The sequence below is a fragment of the Salmo trutta genome, chromosome 25, assembly GCF_901001165.1.
Source record: "Salmo trutta chromosome 25, fSalTru1.1, whole genome shotgun sequence".
NCBI classification, from domain to species: domain Eukaryota; kingdom Metazoa; phylum Chordata; class Actinopteri; order Salmoniformes; family Salmonidae; genus Salmo; species Salmo trutta.
This window is the reverse complement of record NC_042981.1, coordinates 4,122,351-4,137,974: the sequence shown is the minus strand read 5'-3', so window position 1 is coordinate 4,137,974 and position 15,624 is coordinate 4,122,351. Positions and strand designations below refer to the sequence as shown.

At 40.8% G+C, this 15,624-nt stretch overlaps 1 protein-coding gene across 1 annotated transcript in view; it reads left to right on the top strand.

The window, feature by feature from the left end:
• Window positions 1-15,624, top strand: part of trip11 (thyroid hormone receptor interactor 11) — a 62,785-nt gene that overhangs the window by 11,915 nt on the left and 35,246 nt on the right. Inside the window, exons 7-17 of the mRNA XM_029712685.1 lie at window positions 591-923; window positions 1,190-1,227; window positions 1,329-1,427; window positions 5,464-5,679; window positions 5,930-6,655; window positions 7,895-8,053; window positions 8,559-8,726; window positions 9,217-9,301; window positions 11,445-11,830; window positions 12,001-12,129; window positions 12,347-12,460. Of these exons, the coding sequence (XP_029568545.1) occupies window positions 591-923; window positions 1,190-1,227; window positions 1,329-1,427; window positions 5,464-5,679; window positions 5,930-6,655; window positions 7,895-8,053; window positions 8,559-8,726; window positions 9,217-9,301; window positions 11,445-11,830; window positions 12,001-12,129; window positions 12,347-12,460 (2,453 nt within the window). The remainder of the gene's footprint in view (window positions 1-590; window positions 924-1,189; window positions 1,228-1,328; window positions 1,428-5,463; window positions 5,680-5,929; window positions 6,656-7,894; window positions 8,054-8,558; window positions 8,727-9,216; window positions 9,302-11,444; window positions 11,831-12,000; window positions 12,130-12,346; window positions 12,461-15,624) is intronic.

Genomic DNA, 15,624 nt, shown 5'->3' with positions numbered 1-15,624 from the left:
GAATGATGGAGGCCACTGTGGTCTTGGTGGCCTTCTATGCTGCAGAAATGTTTTGGTACCCTTCCCCAGATATGTGCCTTGACACAATCCTGTCTCGGAGCTCTACGGACAATTCCTTTTACAATTACAATTAAACCTCATGGCTTGGTTTTTGCTCTGACATGTACTGTCAACTGTGGGACCTTATATAGACAGGTGTGTGCCTTTCCAAATCATGTCCAATCAATTAAATTTACCACAGCTGGACTCCAATCAAGTTCTAGAAACATCTCAAGGATGATCGATGGAAACAGGATGCACCTGAGCTCAATTTAGAGTCTCATAGCAAAGGATCTGAATACTTTTATGTAAATATTTCTAAAAACCTGTTTTTACTTTGTCATTTTTGGGGGTATTGTGTGTAGATTGATGAGGGATTTTTTTTTATTTAATCCATTTTAGAATAAGGCTGTAACGTAACAATATGTGGACAAAGGGAAGTGTCTCAATACTCTCCGAATGCACTGTACCTGTGACTGATTTCTCCACCCTGACCTAAGACTCTCATACATTTCCCTTACATGTTACCCTCTGTATCCAAACTTTTCCAGGTACTAGTCCAGCCACAGCCAACACTCTTCAGGAGTCCTCCATGCTCTCAGACCTCCAGAACACCATCCAGTCCCTACAGGAGGCAGCAGAGGAGCAGGAGGAGCGGCTGAAGGAGGTGACAGCTAATCTGGAGGAGGCAGGGAGGAGACAGGCCACGCTGCAGCAGGAGAAAGAGGAGGCGCAGGCAGAGAACGCCGAGCTGCTGCAGAACTACACCCGGCTGCAGACGTCTGTCACAGAGCTCCAGTCCCGTGTCCAGGAGCAGGAGGGGAAAGCCCGGAATAAGGCTCAGCTAGACCAGGAGATACAGGGGCTGAGGAATGCTCTCGCAGGTACAGTCTCCGTATTTATTAGATTTTTAATTTTTTTATTTAACATTTATTTTAACAGGTAAGACATATTATGAGACCTAGGTCTCTTTTACAAATGCTCCCTGTATAATACAATATAAATATACACAAAGTATAGTGAGGGTAAACTGAAATTCAAATTTTCCGTTCAGGTTACTGACTGAATTGATTCTATCCCTTGACTGGGTTTTAGTTATTTGTCAAAAGCTCAGGTTAACTCCAACTTTTTTGGGGGTCATCTTTTCAAGGTGCAGAGAAGGAGATCTCTACTCTGAAGAGTCTTCAGGTATCTATCCTGATCACGTAATGTATTTACAATGGTGTCGAAATATGTCGTTTATTCTGTGATCGTCCTGCTTTAATGATCGTGTTGATTGTTTGGAACAGAGTGAAACAAAGATGGAGGTGGAACACGCCGACATTCTAGAACTCAACACTATCATCGGGACGTTGAGGAAGGAGAACGAATTGGTGGAACAAGACAAGGTGGGTGTTTACTCTCAAATGGAAACTTCACTTGGGAAATTACTTTTTTATACAAGTTAACACAACTTAAAGTTGTATATGAGTTGAGTTCTGTTTGCTAATGGCCATCATTTGTAAAATAATTTGTTCTTAACTGACTTGCCTAGTTACATAAGGTTCAATAAAAAATGTAATATATATATATATATATATCAAATGTATTTATAAAGCCCTTCTTACATCAGCTGATATCTCAAAGTGCTGTACAGAAACCCAGCCTAAAACCCCAAACAGCAAGCAATGCAGGTGTAGAAGCACGGTGGCTAGGAAAAACTCCCTAGAAAGGCCAGAACCTAGGAAGAAACCTAGAGACGAACCAGGCTATGAGGGGTGGCCAGTCCTCTTCTGGCTGTGCCGGGTGGAGATTATAACAGAACATGGCCAAGATGTTCAAATGTTCATAGATGACCAACAGGGTCAAATAATAATAATCACAGTGGATGTCAAGGGTGCAACAAGTCAGCACCTCAGGTCAGCACCTGCCGCAGGCAGAACAGTTGAAACTGGAGCAGCAGCATGGCCAGGTGGACTGGGGACAGCAAGGAGTCATCAGGCCAGGTAGTCCTGAGGCATGGTCCAGAGCCTTTCCGTTCACCTTCACACTCCTGGGCCAGATTACACTCAATCATAGGACCTACTGAAGAAATTAGTCTTCAATAAAGACTTAAAGGTTGAGACTGAGTCTGCGTCTCTCACATGGATAGGCAGACCATTCCATAAAAATGGAGCTCTGTAGGAGAAAGCCCTGCCTCCAGCTGTTTGCTTAGAAATTCTATGGACAGTAAGGAGGCCTGCATCTTGTGACCGTAGCGTACGTGTAGGTATGTACGGCAGGACCAAATCGGAAAGATAGGTAGGAGCAAGCCCATGAAATGCTTTGTCGGTTAGCAGTAAAACCTTGAAATCAGCCCTAGCCTTAAAACTTCTTTGGGCTATGTGGGACGCTAGCGTGCCACCCGTGGCGCACCCTATCAACAGCAGGTGCATTTCAAGAGCGGCAAATTTGAAACCAAATAAATGTCAAAATTCAAGTTTTTCAAACATACAACTATCTGACACCCTTTGAAAGATAAACATCTCCTTAATCTAACCACGTTTTCCGATTTCAAAAAGGTTTTACGGCGAAAGCATAAAGTTAGGTTATGTTAGGAGAGTACATTGACAATAGTTGTGTGTAATGTATTGTCAATTCAAAGACAGGCGTCACCAAAACCATAAAATCAGCTAAAATTATGCACTAACCTTTTACAATCTCCATCAGATGACACTCCTAGGACATTATGTTAGACAATGCATGCATTTTTAGTTCTATCAAGTTCATATTTATATCTAAAAACAGCGTTTTACTATGGCGTTGATGTTCAGGAAATCGTTTCCCTCCAATACCGGCAGTCAAGTCATCACAACAAAATAATTAATTAATATTAGAAAACATTGGTAAAATATTATATTGTCATTCAAAGAATTATAGATTTACATCTCTTGAACGCAATCGACTTGCCAGATTTAAAAATAACCTTCCTGGGAAATCACACTTTGCAATAATCTGAGCACTGCGCCCAGAAAAATACGCTTTGCGATACAGACTAACCGCCATGTTGGAGAGATCTAAAATCGAAAATACTATGTAAATAATCCATTACCTTTGATTCTCTTCATCAGATGTCACTTCCAAGGAATCCCAGGTCCATAACGAATGTAGTTTTGTTCAAAAAAGCTCATCATTTATGTCCAAAAAGCTCCGTGTTGTTAGCACATGATCTAAGCCAGCCGGACTTGTCTTCATGAACGAGGGGAAAAAATATATTTACGTTCGTTCAAACATGTCAAACGTTGTATAGCTTAAATCATTAGTGCCTTTTTTAACCAGAACATGAATAAAATTCAAGGCGGACGATTGGGATCTCTTTTAAAACGTTTCGGAACGAGAGTACCCACCATCAACTCGCACGCCAGGTGTCTAATGGGCCATCACCGTTCCATGGCTCTTGTTCGGTCAGATCTCACTGTAGAAGACTCAAAACACTTTGTAAAGGCTGGTGACATCTAGTGGAAGCAATAGGAAGTGCCAAAACATTCCTTAGCCCCTTTGTTTTTCAATGGCATAGGCTTAAAGTCAATTCAACACATCAGGTATCCACTTCCTGTCAGAATCTGTCTCAGGGTTTTGCCTGCCAAATGAGTTCTGTTATACTCACAGACACCATTCAAACAGTTTTAGAAACTTTAGGGTGTTTTCTATCCAAACCTGAACAATAATATGCATATTCTAGCTTCTGAGTTGGTGTAGGAGGCAGTTAAAAATGGGCACATATTTTTTCCAAAATTCTCAATACTGCCCCCTAGCCCGTAGAGGTTTTAACAGGAAGCCAGTGTAGGGAGGCTAGCACTGGAGTAATATGATCACATTGTTTGGTTCTAGTCAAGATTCTAGCAGCCGTGTTTAGCACTAACTGAAGTTTATTTAGTGCTTTATCCGGGTAGCCGGAAGGTAGAGCATTGCAGTAGTCTAATCTAGAAGTGACAAAAGCATGGATACATTTTTCTGCATAATTTTTGGACAGAAAGTTTCAGATTTTTGCAATGTTACGTAGATGGGAAAAAAGCTGTCCTTGAAACAGTCTTGATATGTTCGTCAAAAGAGAGATCAGGGTCCAGAGTAACGCCGAGGTCCTTCACAGTTTTATTTGAGACGACTGTACAACCATCCAGATTAATTGTCAGATTCAACAGAAGATCTCTTTGTTTCTTGGGACCTAGAACAAGAATCTCTGTTTTGTCCGAGTTTAAAAGTAGAACATTTGCATTGTATGTATGTATGTATGTATGTATGTATGTATGTTTAACTGTCCCGGCACCTCTGTTAGAAGGTGTAATATAAACTATGCCAGTTTATTAGGTACACCATCCCGTTCATGAAAATGGTTCATTCCTACAGACAGTGAGTCGCGTGGCTGTGGCTTGCTATATAAAGCAGCCAGACAGGCATCGAGGCATTCAGTTACTGTCTGATTGAACGTTAGAATGGGCAAAACGAGGTATGATCGTCGGTGCCAGTCGTGCTGGTTCCGGTATCTCACAAACGGCTAGCCTCCTGGGCTTGTCAAACACAAGTGTATAGGGGTTTTACCGATAACGGTGCGACAAACAAAAAAAACATCCAGTCAGCGGCAGTCCTGTGGGTGAAAAACAGCTCGTTGACGAGAGAGGTCCAAGGAGAACGGCAAGAATTGTGCAAGTTAACAGGCGGGCCACAAACAGGCAAATAACGGCTCAGTACAACAGCGGCGCGCAGAACGGCATCTCAGAACACACAACTCATCGATTCTTGTCACGGATGGGCTGTTGCAGCAGACGACCACACCGGGTTCCAGTCCTATCGGCTAAAAACAAGAAGAAGCGGCTCCAGTGGGCACGTGATCACCAACACTGGACAATTGAAGAGTGGAAAAACATATCCTGGTCCGATGAATCCCGGTTCCTGTTAACATCATTCTGATGGCGTTGTCAGTTTTTGGCATAAGCAGCATGAGTCCATGGCCCCATCCTGTCTGGTTTCAACGGTACAGGCTGGGTAATGATAACTAGGCTATATACACAGGGTACCAGGCTATATACACAGGGTACCAGGCTATATACACAGGGTACCAGGCTATATACACAGGGTACCAGGCTATATACACAGGGTACCAGGCTATATACACAGGGTACCAGGCTATATACACAGGGTACCAGGCTATATACACAGGGTACCAGGCTATATACACAGGGTACCAGTACTGAGTCAATGTGCAGGGGTACGAGGTAATTGAGGTAGATACGTACATATAACTATGAATAAAGTGTAATAGTGAGTTGCCTCAGAGAGGGTTAGACTGGGCCCTGAGAAGGGTTTTCTACGTTGGCGTTTGCTGTTCGATGAGAGCTATTTTCAGTTGGATTATTTCATTACTGTTGACATTTTTTTGTTTTAATGTTTTTCTTTTTTCCTCCTCAGCGGGATCTACAGGAGAGACTTGCCAGGCGCGAGGAGAGAGGGGAGTCAGACAGCCTTGATGGAGGGGAGTCCTCCCTAGCCGCCACAGAGCAGGTATCAGTGCTGAGGGCAGAGCTAGAGAAGAGTGAGCAGTCGTTGAGAGAGATCCAGGAGGAACGAGATACCCTCCTCAACGAGCTGGAAGAACTGGACAGACAGAACCAGCAGGCTACACAGGTCTGGTTTGAACTTGTACAGACTACACTGGGTTTTTTTTTTACAGGGAAATGGTCATTTCATTGTGAATTTATTTAAAGACAAGGTTACGTGATCAGTTTGATTTGTCACTCACATTTGTGTTATGCTATCAAACAAGTCTACAGTCTACAAAGCTTATATTAGTCAGACACACAGCAAAGTAACACTACTTAGACGAGGTTATTGACATGCTGTCTATTGTTTTTTGTGTTGTGTCTCCACTTTACAGCATGTGATCTCAGTGAAGGAGCAGCTCTCTGTTCAGCTAAAGGAATCTGAAGCTGTTGTGGCGAGGCTTCAATCAGAGCTCAGTACCACCACCGACCAGACGGTGGCACTGCAGCAAGAGCTACAGACCCAGCAAGAGAAACTGAGCCAGAGTGCCTTCACTCTCAACGACCTACACATGGGCAAGCAGCAGCTGGAGGGCACCATTAAGGAGCTGAGAGACAAACTTGGACGGGTAACAGAGATGGGCAAGGAGGCACGCAGGGAGACCCAGGAATTCCAAAGAACCATACTGGAGAGGGAAGAGCAGCTGTCTGCTGCCCGGGCAGAGCTGTGTGAGGCTGGGGAGAGAGGGAGAGAATCCGGGGGGTCCAGAGAGGAGCTGGAGGAGCTCAGGAGAGAGCTGGCTGAGATGAGGAGCTCCCAGGAGGAAGTGATGTCAGAAGACTATGAGATGAAGATGGAGAAGCAGAGGCTGAAGACAGAGGCTGAGCAGGCCCAGGGGAGGATAGAGGAGCTGGCCAGGCAGGTCAGGGAGGTCCAGGCCGCTCTCACCAGGACGGTCCTGGAGAAGGACACCCGTATCGAGGCTCTGAAGCTGGAGAAGAGCCAGCTGGAAGGGGAACTGAGCCAGGCAGAGAAGGGACTACAGGAGCAGGCCAGGCAGTACCAGCTAACCATCGAGGAGCTGACCGCTGCCCGCTCCATGGACGCCTCGGCACTGCAGGTCCACTGTTGTTTTAATCAATTTATCTATCTATCTATCTTAATTTCATTTTTATTTATATATTTGAGATATTTTCAAGCTATTTTCTGATGTTTATTGAACAGAGAGAGATGGATGTCAGTGGGCAGGTACAGAGAGAGGTAATGTCAAAGGCCCCTAGTCTGGATTTTAACATATGCAGACATTGTAAGCCAGGGGTGTCAAACTCATTCCATGGAGGGATTTGTGTCTGCAGGTTTTTTGGGTTTCTCCTTTCAATTAGGACCTAGACATCCAGGTGAGGGGAGTTCCTAACTCATTTGTGACCTCATTTCATCAATCAAGTACAAGGGAGGAGCAAAAATCCGCAGACTCTCGGCCATCCGTGGACCCATGTTGTAGACAATGTGTGCCGGAGACTGCTGCATTAGGATACTGCTAGACCAGCCAGGACACTTAATATATTTGTTTATCATTAGGATACTGTTAGACTAGCCAGGACACTTAATATCTTCGTTTATCATTAGGATACTGTTAGACCAGACAGGACACTTAGTATCTTCATGTATCATTTGGGGAGGCAGGTAGCCTAGTGGTTAGAGCGTTGGGACAGTAACCAGCAGGTAGCCTAGTGGTTAGAGCTTTGGGACAGTAACCGAAAGGTTGCTGAATCGAATCCCCGAGCTGACAAGGTACAAATCTGTCGTTCTGTCCCTGAACAAGGCAGTTAACCCACTGTTCCCCGGTAGGCCGTCATTGAAAATAAGAATTTGTTCTTAACTGACTTGCGTAGTTAAATAACTTTTTTTTTTTTAATTAAGAATTTAAAAAATCATTAGGATACTGTTCGAGACCAGCCAGGACACTTAATATCTTAATTTATCATTAGGATACTGTTAGATTAGCCAGGACACTTAATATCTTCATTTATCATTAGGATACTGTTAGACCAGCCAGGACACTTAATATCTTCATGTATCATTAGGATACTGTTAGACCAGCCAGGACACTTAATATCTTAATTTATCATTAGGATACTGTTAGACCAGCCAGGACACTTAATATCTTCATGTATCATTAGGATACTGTTAGACCAGCCAGGACACTTAATATCTTAATTTATCTGTCTTCATTTCATATCTAGAAAGTTGTTTTATCTTTCTCACTTAATATTTTCATTTAATTTGTTAGGCATTGACTTTCAACCAAATGTTTTGTTTAAAGTGCTATATAAATCAAGTTTGATTTGATTACTTGCAGACGGAGCATGAGAGGACCGTGAGGCTGAACCAGGAGAAAGATCTGGAGATCTTCCAGCTCAGAAGAGATGTGGAGCAGATGGCCTCCGACCACAGAGACACCAACGAGATGTTGTCCATCACCGTGGCCGGACAGAAACAGCTGACCGACCTCCTCCAGGTCAGCTGACATACCATAGAGTTAGATAGAGGACTCATCTTTTACGTTATAAACGGGTATATCCACGAGTCCTTTTTATCTAACTCTGTGACAGACCTTTCTGACATTAAAGGGTCAATCTGCAGTTAAAACAACTACAAAGCGGGTCACCCCGCCACCCTTTGGGGTATTAAGGATAGATATGGCTGCAGAAATGTAATGACTCTCATAATTCATAGATGCAAGGACTGACTACAAGATCAAAATGATCAATGGAACCGTGTGTTGGAGCTATACAGTGTTTGTTTACAATTACGTTGTTTACAAACAATGGAGTGAAATGTTTGCTTTCTGATGGGGACAGTTGAACGAAGCTCATGAGACATTTCTAAGTTATATATTTTTTTTCTATAATCAATGCCGTTATATATCACTAATTTATAAGTCCAAAAATGTATGTAGGAATTGGAGATTGCGCCTTTAAAAAAAAAAAAAAAATTTTATGATTCCAAATGTGAATCTCCAGGAGAAGGACTCCTTCACAGAGAGCCTGAGAGCTAACATGGCCGCCACCCAGAGGGAGCTGGAGGCTGTGGTCCAGGCAGCCACCCAGGAGGCTGAGACCCTGAGAGGAGCTCTGGAGGAGAAGGACAAGCAGCTGGGAGGCATGAAGGAGGACAAGAGCCACCTGAAGGTACGTCTACAATATGTATAACATGGGTAACGTGCGATGTATCTATTATGCTATTAATTTGGGTAGTGACACATGTTGAGTGTGTAATGTACAGTGTCTATTTTGTATACAGCAGTACTGTGTGTCTGTTACTTTTCCCCTCGGGGAAATTAAAGTTCATTCTCACGCTTACCTTTCTCACTGACAACTCAACCATGACTGAACTCCCCGGCCTGCCTTGACTGAACTCCCCGGCCTGCCTTGACTGAACTCCCCGGCCTGCCTTGACTGAACTCCCCGGCCTGCCTTGACTGAACTCCCCGGCCTGCCTTGACTGAACTCCCCGGCCTGCCTTGACTGAACTCCCCGGCCTGCCTTGACTGAACTCCCCGGCCTGCCACGATTGTCCATCTAATCATTAGTTATTTGTTTTTGTTTTTTTAAATTGCAGTGTTGTAAATAAATAAATGAATGTAAATAAAAGTGTAATAACAGATGATTATCCTATCAGGAGGAGATTGATCGCCTCAGGGACCAGCAGAACAGACCCCAGCACTCCGGCCTGGCCGAGCCACGCACCCTGGACATCATCACGGGTAAATAGAATTGGCTGTCTGCTGTTGTTTATAATATGATGTGATTTCGTCTGTATGTATTGTCATAGCTCCAGACTAACGTTTTCCCTTGGTGGCACCAGCCCATGATTTGGTGTCACCCCCAAAAAATAAGTTTTGCAGCCGTCACGTAATAAATACATTTCAAATCAAAGTTTATTTGTCACGTGCGCCGAATACAACAGGTGTAGACCTTACAGTGAAATGCTTACTTACAGGCTCTAACCAACAGTGCAATTTTTAAGTAAAAAAATAGGTATTAGGTGAACAATAGATAACTAAAGAAAAAACAGTAAAAAAAAAACAACAGTAAAAAGACAATAAATAATAACAGTAGAGGCTGTATACAGTAGAGGCTGTATACAGTAGAGGCTGTATACAGTAGAGGCTGTATACAGTAGAGGCTGTATACAGTAGAGGCTGTATACAGTAGAGGCTGTATACAGTAGGGGCTGTATACAGTAGGGGCTGTATACAGTAGGGGCTGTATACAGTAGAGGGGCTGTATACAGTAGCGAGGCTATATACAGTAGAGGCTATATACAGTAGAGTGGCTATATACAGTAGAGAGGCTATATACAGTAGAGAGGCTATATACAGTAGAGGGGCTATATACAGTAGAGAGGCTACATACAGTAGAGAGGCTACATACAGTAGAGAGGCTACATACAGTAGAGGCTATATACAGTAGAGAGGCTACATACAGTAGACAGGTTATATACAGTAGAGAGGCTATATACAGTAGAGAGGCTACATACAGACACTGGTTAGTCAGGCTGATTGAGGTAGTATGTACATGTAGATATGGTTAAAGTGACTATGCATATATGATAAGCAGAGTAGCAGCAGCGTAAAAGAGGGGTTGGCGGGTGGTGGGACACAATGCAGATAGTCCGGGTAGCCAGTGTGTAGGGGCACTGGTTGGTCGGGCTAATTAAGGTATGTACATGTAGATATGGTTAAAGTGACTATGCATATATGATAAGCAGAGTAGCAGCAGTGTAAAAGAGGTGTTGGGGGACACACACAATAAGTGTAATTATTGTGATAATTATTTATATTATTATATAGTAATAATTTGTATTATTATTATTATTATAAATAATTATAATTATTTATTCATAGGTAATTATGAAGTCATTCACAATACTTTATTAAGAAGTGTAATAGACTCGTGAAATTGTATTCAATAAATATGTTGTTACGTCTAACAGTCCAAACAGGAATACGTGATAATAAATATTTTGTTATGCATCCTCAATCCACTGATTTCATATGAGTTTTGGGTTGAACATTGCTCATTTTATTATATCTTACTGTCAAAACAGGGCTCAAGGAATTTTTATATATATTTTTTTGGTTCGATTTTGAGTCATTTTCCTTCATCTTTTATATGCGACGCACTAACATTTTTTTATATATAGGCCTAATTCGATTGGTTCTAGCTCACCACCTGAGGAAGTAGAAACACTAAACACGTTAGCTAGATCGCTAACTTTAAACACGTTAGCTAGATCGCTAACTTTAAACACAACACCAGGTATTAATCTAACAGTAAATGTAAAAGTTTGAATAAAAAAATCAGTTGCGATGTGGCCTAGTTCACTCGTGATGGCCGATGTTGTCACGTATTACAAAGCCATACCAGATTAGACGTCTTGATTTGTAAAATAGTTTGTACTTTGCGCTCGGTAATGAGCGTTAAGAAGTAAACATTACACCTATAGAAAGCGTTGACCGTCCTCTCTTTAATTTGGTCAAATAATTACTTCCAAAGTAGTCGTTTTGAAGCAATTCTGAGAGGTGTGAGAGAGGCTCACTCATTACAGCAGCCGGTCCCAGCGAAACAGGCACAGCGGTAGGGGCAGACCCTTTTTTATTACAGCAATCATGAGGATAATGCCTTTTACTGTTTAACAAATTCATGGTTTTATCCGCCCCAGAAAATAGGAAGTTTTGATTGAGGTGACCAGGTAGAATGTTCAGTGCGAACAATTAAAAATATAACTCGTACAAACGGTCGCAAAATACTTTAAAAAAAAAAAAGTCGCAGTCTGGAGTCCTGCAAAAAGGAATTGCCTCATTGACGACAGTCACATTCAGATTCAGAAAATGTGAATCACAGAACTGGAGAATGAGATCAGCCAGCTGAAGAGCTCCAGAGACGGGCTGGAGGACGAGGGGCACTCCCTGAAGAGGAGAGTGGAGGAGCAGCGGGGTCACCTCCTCTCCTCCCAGCAGTCTCTCCTGGCGCAGCAGAATGAGTTGGAGCAGGCCCACCAACGCCACGAGCAGAGCAGAGAGAACTACGATAGGCTGATCCACGCCAAGGACGAGGAGATTGGGCGCCTGCAGCAGGAAGTAGATCACCTCGGCCACACTCACTCCTCCCAGGAACAGGAAGGGGTCATCCTCCAACAGGAAGACAAGACCCAGTCGTCCCTGAATAACGGAGAGAACGACAACGAGAAACATGACCTGTCGAAGGTGGAGATAAACCGTCTGGTGAAGGTATTTCCTGCATTTTATTATTTCATATTATTATAATAATCTACAAAATAATCTGACTTCTGTTAAATTACAAAAAAAAAAAAGAAAAATAAATGTAATGACATCATCCATCTCACTTGACTTGAGCAACAGTGGGCCTTCTTGCTAATACATCTGATCTGAACCTGAAGGGCATCAAGGAGAAGGAGACTGAGATCAGCCAGCTGAATGAGAGGAACATGAACTTGACCAGACAGCTGGACCAGCTGGTGGTCTCCAGAGAGGAGATTGGGAAACTCTCCCAGATGGTCTTGCAGAAGGTATGTATCTTTAAAAGGACAATATGCAGTTCAAACAACTGTTTTAGTAAAAAGCTGGAGGGATGGGGGCTGGAGAAATGTAACGTCTCTCAAATTCATCGACGGTACTATGGATGCGAAGAATTGACCATCCTTGATATCAAATGTATAGTTTAACCATGTTTTGAGGCTACGTAACGTTTTGTCTTATTGAAATTTACTGTTTATTTCTCTCAAGGACCTGGAGATCCAGACACTGCATGCAAGAGTCTCCCTTGGGGGAGGAGGCCACAACCAGGACGTGATATTCCTGCAGCAGCAACTGCAGGCTTACGCTGTTGAGAGAGAGCAGGTCACAATCACAATCAGAATAAACTTTATTTGTCAAGTAGACTGCATGTAGACTACAGTTCAAAAGTCTGGGGTCACTTAGAAATGTCCTTGTTTTTGAAAGAAAAGCACTTTTTTTTTTTTTTTTTCCATTTTTAAAATAGCATGAAATTGATCAGAAATACAGTGTAGACATTGTTGATGTTGTAAATGACTATTGTAGCTGGAGACGGCAGATTTTTTTTTATTGAATATCTACATAGGCGTACAGAGACCCATTATCAGCAACCATCACTGCTGTGTTCCAATGGCACGTTGTGTTAACTAATCCAAGTTTTATAATTTTAAAAGGCTAATTGATCATTAGAAAACCATTTTGCAATTATGTTAGCACAACTGAAAACTGTTCTGGTTAAAGAAGGAATAAAACTGGCCTTCTTTAGACTGAGTATCTGGAGCATCAGCATTTGTGGGTTTGATTACAGGCTCAAAATGGCCAGAAACAAAGAACTTTCTTCTGAAACTTGTCGGTCTATTCTTGTTCTGAGAAATTAAGGCTATTTCATGCGAGAAATTGCCAAGAAACTGAAGATCTCGTACAACGCTGTGTACTACTCCCTTCACAGAACAACGCAAACTGGCTCTAACCAGAATAGAAAGAGGAATCGGAGGCCCCGGTGCACAACTGAGCAAGAGGACAAGTAGGTTAGTGTCTAGTTTGAGAAACAGACGCCTCACAAGTCCTCAACTGGCAGCTTCATTAAATAGTACCCGCAAACACCAGTCTCAACGTCAACAGTGAAGAGGCGACTCCGGGATGCTGACCTTCTAGGCAGAGTTCCTCTGTCCAGTGTCTGTGTTCTTTTGCCCATCTTAATCTTTTCTTTTTATTGGCCAGTCTGAGATATGGCTTTTTCTTTGCAACTCTGCCTAGAAGGCCAGCATCCCGGAGTCGCCTCTTCACTGTTGACGTTGAGACTGGTGTTTTGCGGGTGTTCTGCATTTGCCTAATGACAAATTAGCCTTTTAAAATGATAAATCTTGGATTAGCTAACACAACGTGCCACTGGAACAAAGTAGTGATGGCTGCTGATAATGGGCCTCTGTACGCCTATGTAGATATTCCATAAAAAATCTGCCGTTTCCAGCTACAATAGTCATTTACAACATTAACAATGTCTACACTGTATTTCTGATCAATTTGATGTTATTTCAATGGACCAAAAATGTACTTTTCTTTCAAAAACAAGGACATTTCTAAGTGGCCCCAAACCTTTGAACGGTAGTGTATATATGTAGTATGTAGTCTACATATAGTATATAGTATAGATGTAGTAGTCTACATATAGTATATAGTATAGATGTAGTAGTCTACATATAGTATATAGTATAGATGTAGTAGTATATAGTATAGATGTAGTAGTAATAGTCTACATATAGTATATAGTATAGATGTAGTAGTATATAGTATAGATGTAGTAGTCTACATATAGTATATAGTATAGATGTAGTCTGTATATAGTATAGATGTAGTAGTCTACATATAGTATATAGTATAGATGTAGTAGTAGTAGTCTACATATAGTATAGATGTAGTAGTAGTAGTCTACATATAGTATAGATGTAGTAGTAATAGTCTACATATAGTATATAGTATAGATGTAGTAGTAGTAGTCTACATATAGTATAGATGTAGTAGTAATAGTCTACATATAGTATATAGTATAGATGTAGTAGTCTACATATAGTATATAGTATAGATGTAATACTCTACATGTAGTATATAGTATAGATGTAATACTCTACATGTAGTATATAGTATAGATGTAGTAGTCTACATGTAGTATATAGTATAGATGTAGTAGTCTACATGTAGTATATAGTATAGATGTAGTAGTAATAGTCTACATGTAGTATATAGTATAGATGTAGTAGTAGTAGTCTACATGTAGTATATAGTCTAGATGTAGTAGTCTACATGTAGTATATAGTATAGATGTAGTAGTCTACATGTAGTATATAGTATAGATGTAGTAGTCTACATGTAGTATATAGTCTAGATGTAGTAGTCTACATGTAGTTGTCTACATGTAATATATAGTCTAGATGTAGTAGTAGTCTGTATATAGAGGTAGTAGTAGTCTACATGTAGTATATAGTATAGATGTAGTAGTAGTAGTCTACATATAGTATATAGTATAGATGTAGTAGTCTACATGTAGTATATAGTATAGATGTAGTAGTCTACATGTAGTATATAGTATAGATGTAGTAGTCTACATGTAGTATATAGTATAGATGTAGTAGTCTACATGTAGTATATCGTATATAGTAGTAGTCTACATGTAGTATATAGTAGTAGTCTACATGTAGTATATCGTATATAGTAGTAGTCTACATGTAGTATATCGTATATAGTAGTAGTCTACATGTAGTATATCGTATATAGTAGTAGTCTACATGTAGTATATCGTATATAGTAGTAGTCTGTATATAGAGGTAGTAGTAGTCTACATGTAGTATATAGTATAGATGTAGTAGTAATAGTCTACATGTAGTATATAGTATAGATGTAGTAGTCTACATATAGTATATAGTATAGATGTAGTAGTATATAGTATAAATGTAGTAGTAATAGTCTACATATAGTATATAGTATAGATGTAGTAGTAATAGTCTACATATAGTATATAGTATAGATGTAGTAGTAATAGTCTACATATAGTATATAGTATAGATGTAGTCTGTATATAGATGTAGTAGTCTACATGTAGTATATAGTATAGATGTAGTAGTCTACATGTAGTATATAGTCTAGATGTAGTAGTAGTAGTCTACATGTAGTATATAGTATAGATGTAGTAGTCTACATGTAGTATATAGTCTAGATGTAGTAGTCTACATGTAGTATATAGTCTAGATGTAGTAGTCTACATGTAGTTGTCTACATGTAGTATATAGTCTAGATGTAGTAGTAGTCTGTATATAGAGGTAGTAGTAGTCTACATGTAGTATATAGTATAGATGTAGTAGTAGTAGTCTACATATAGTATATAGTATAGATGTAGTAGTAGTAGTCTACATGTAGTATATAGTCTAGATGTAGTAGTAGTCTGTATATAGAGGTAGTAGTAGTCTACATATAGTATAGATGTAGTAGTAGTAGTAGTCTACATGTAGTATATA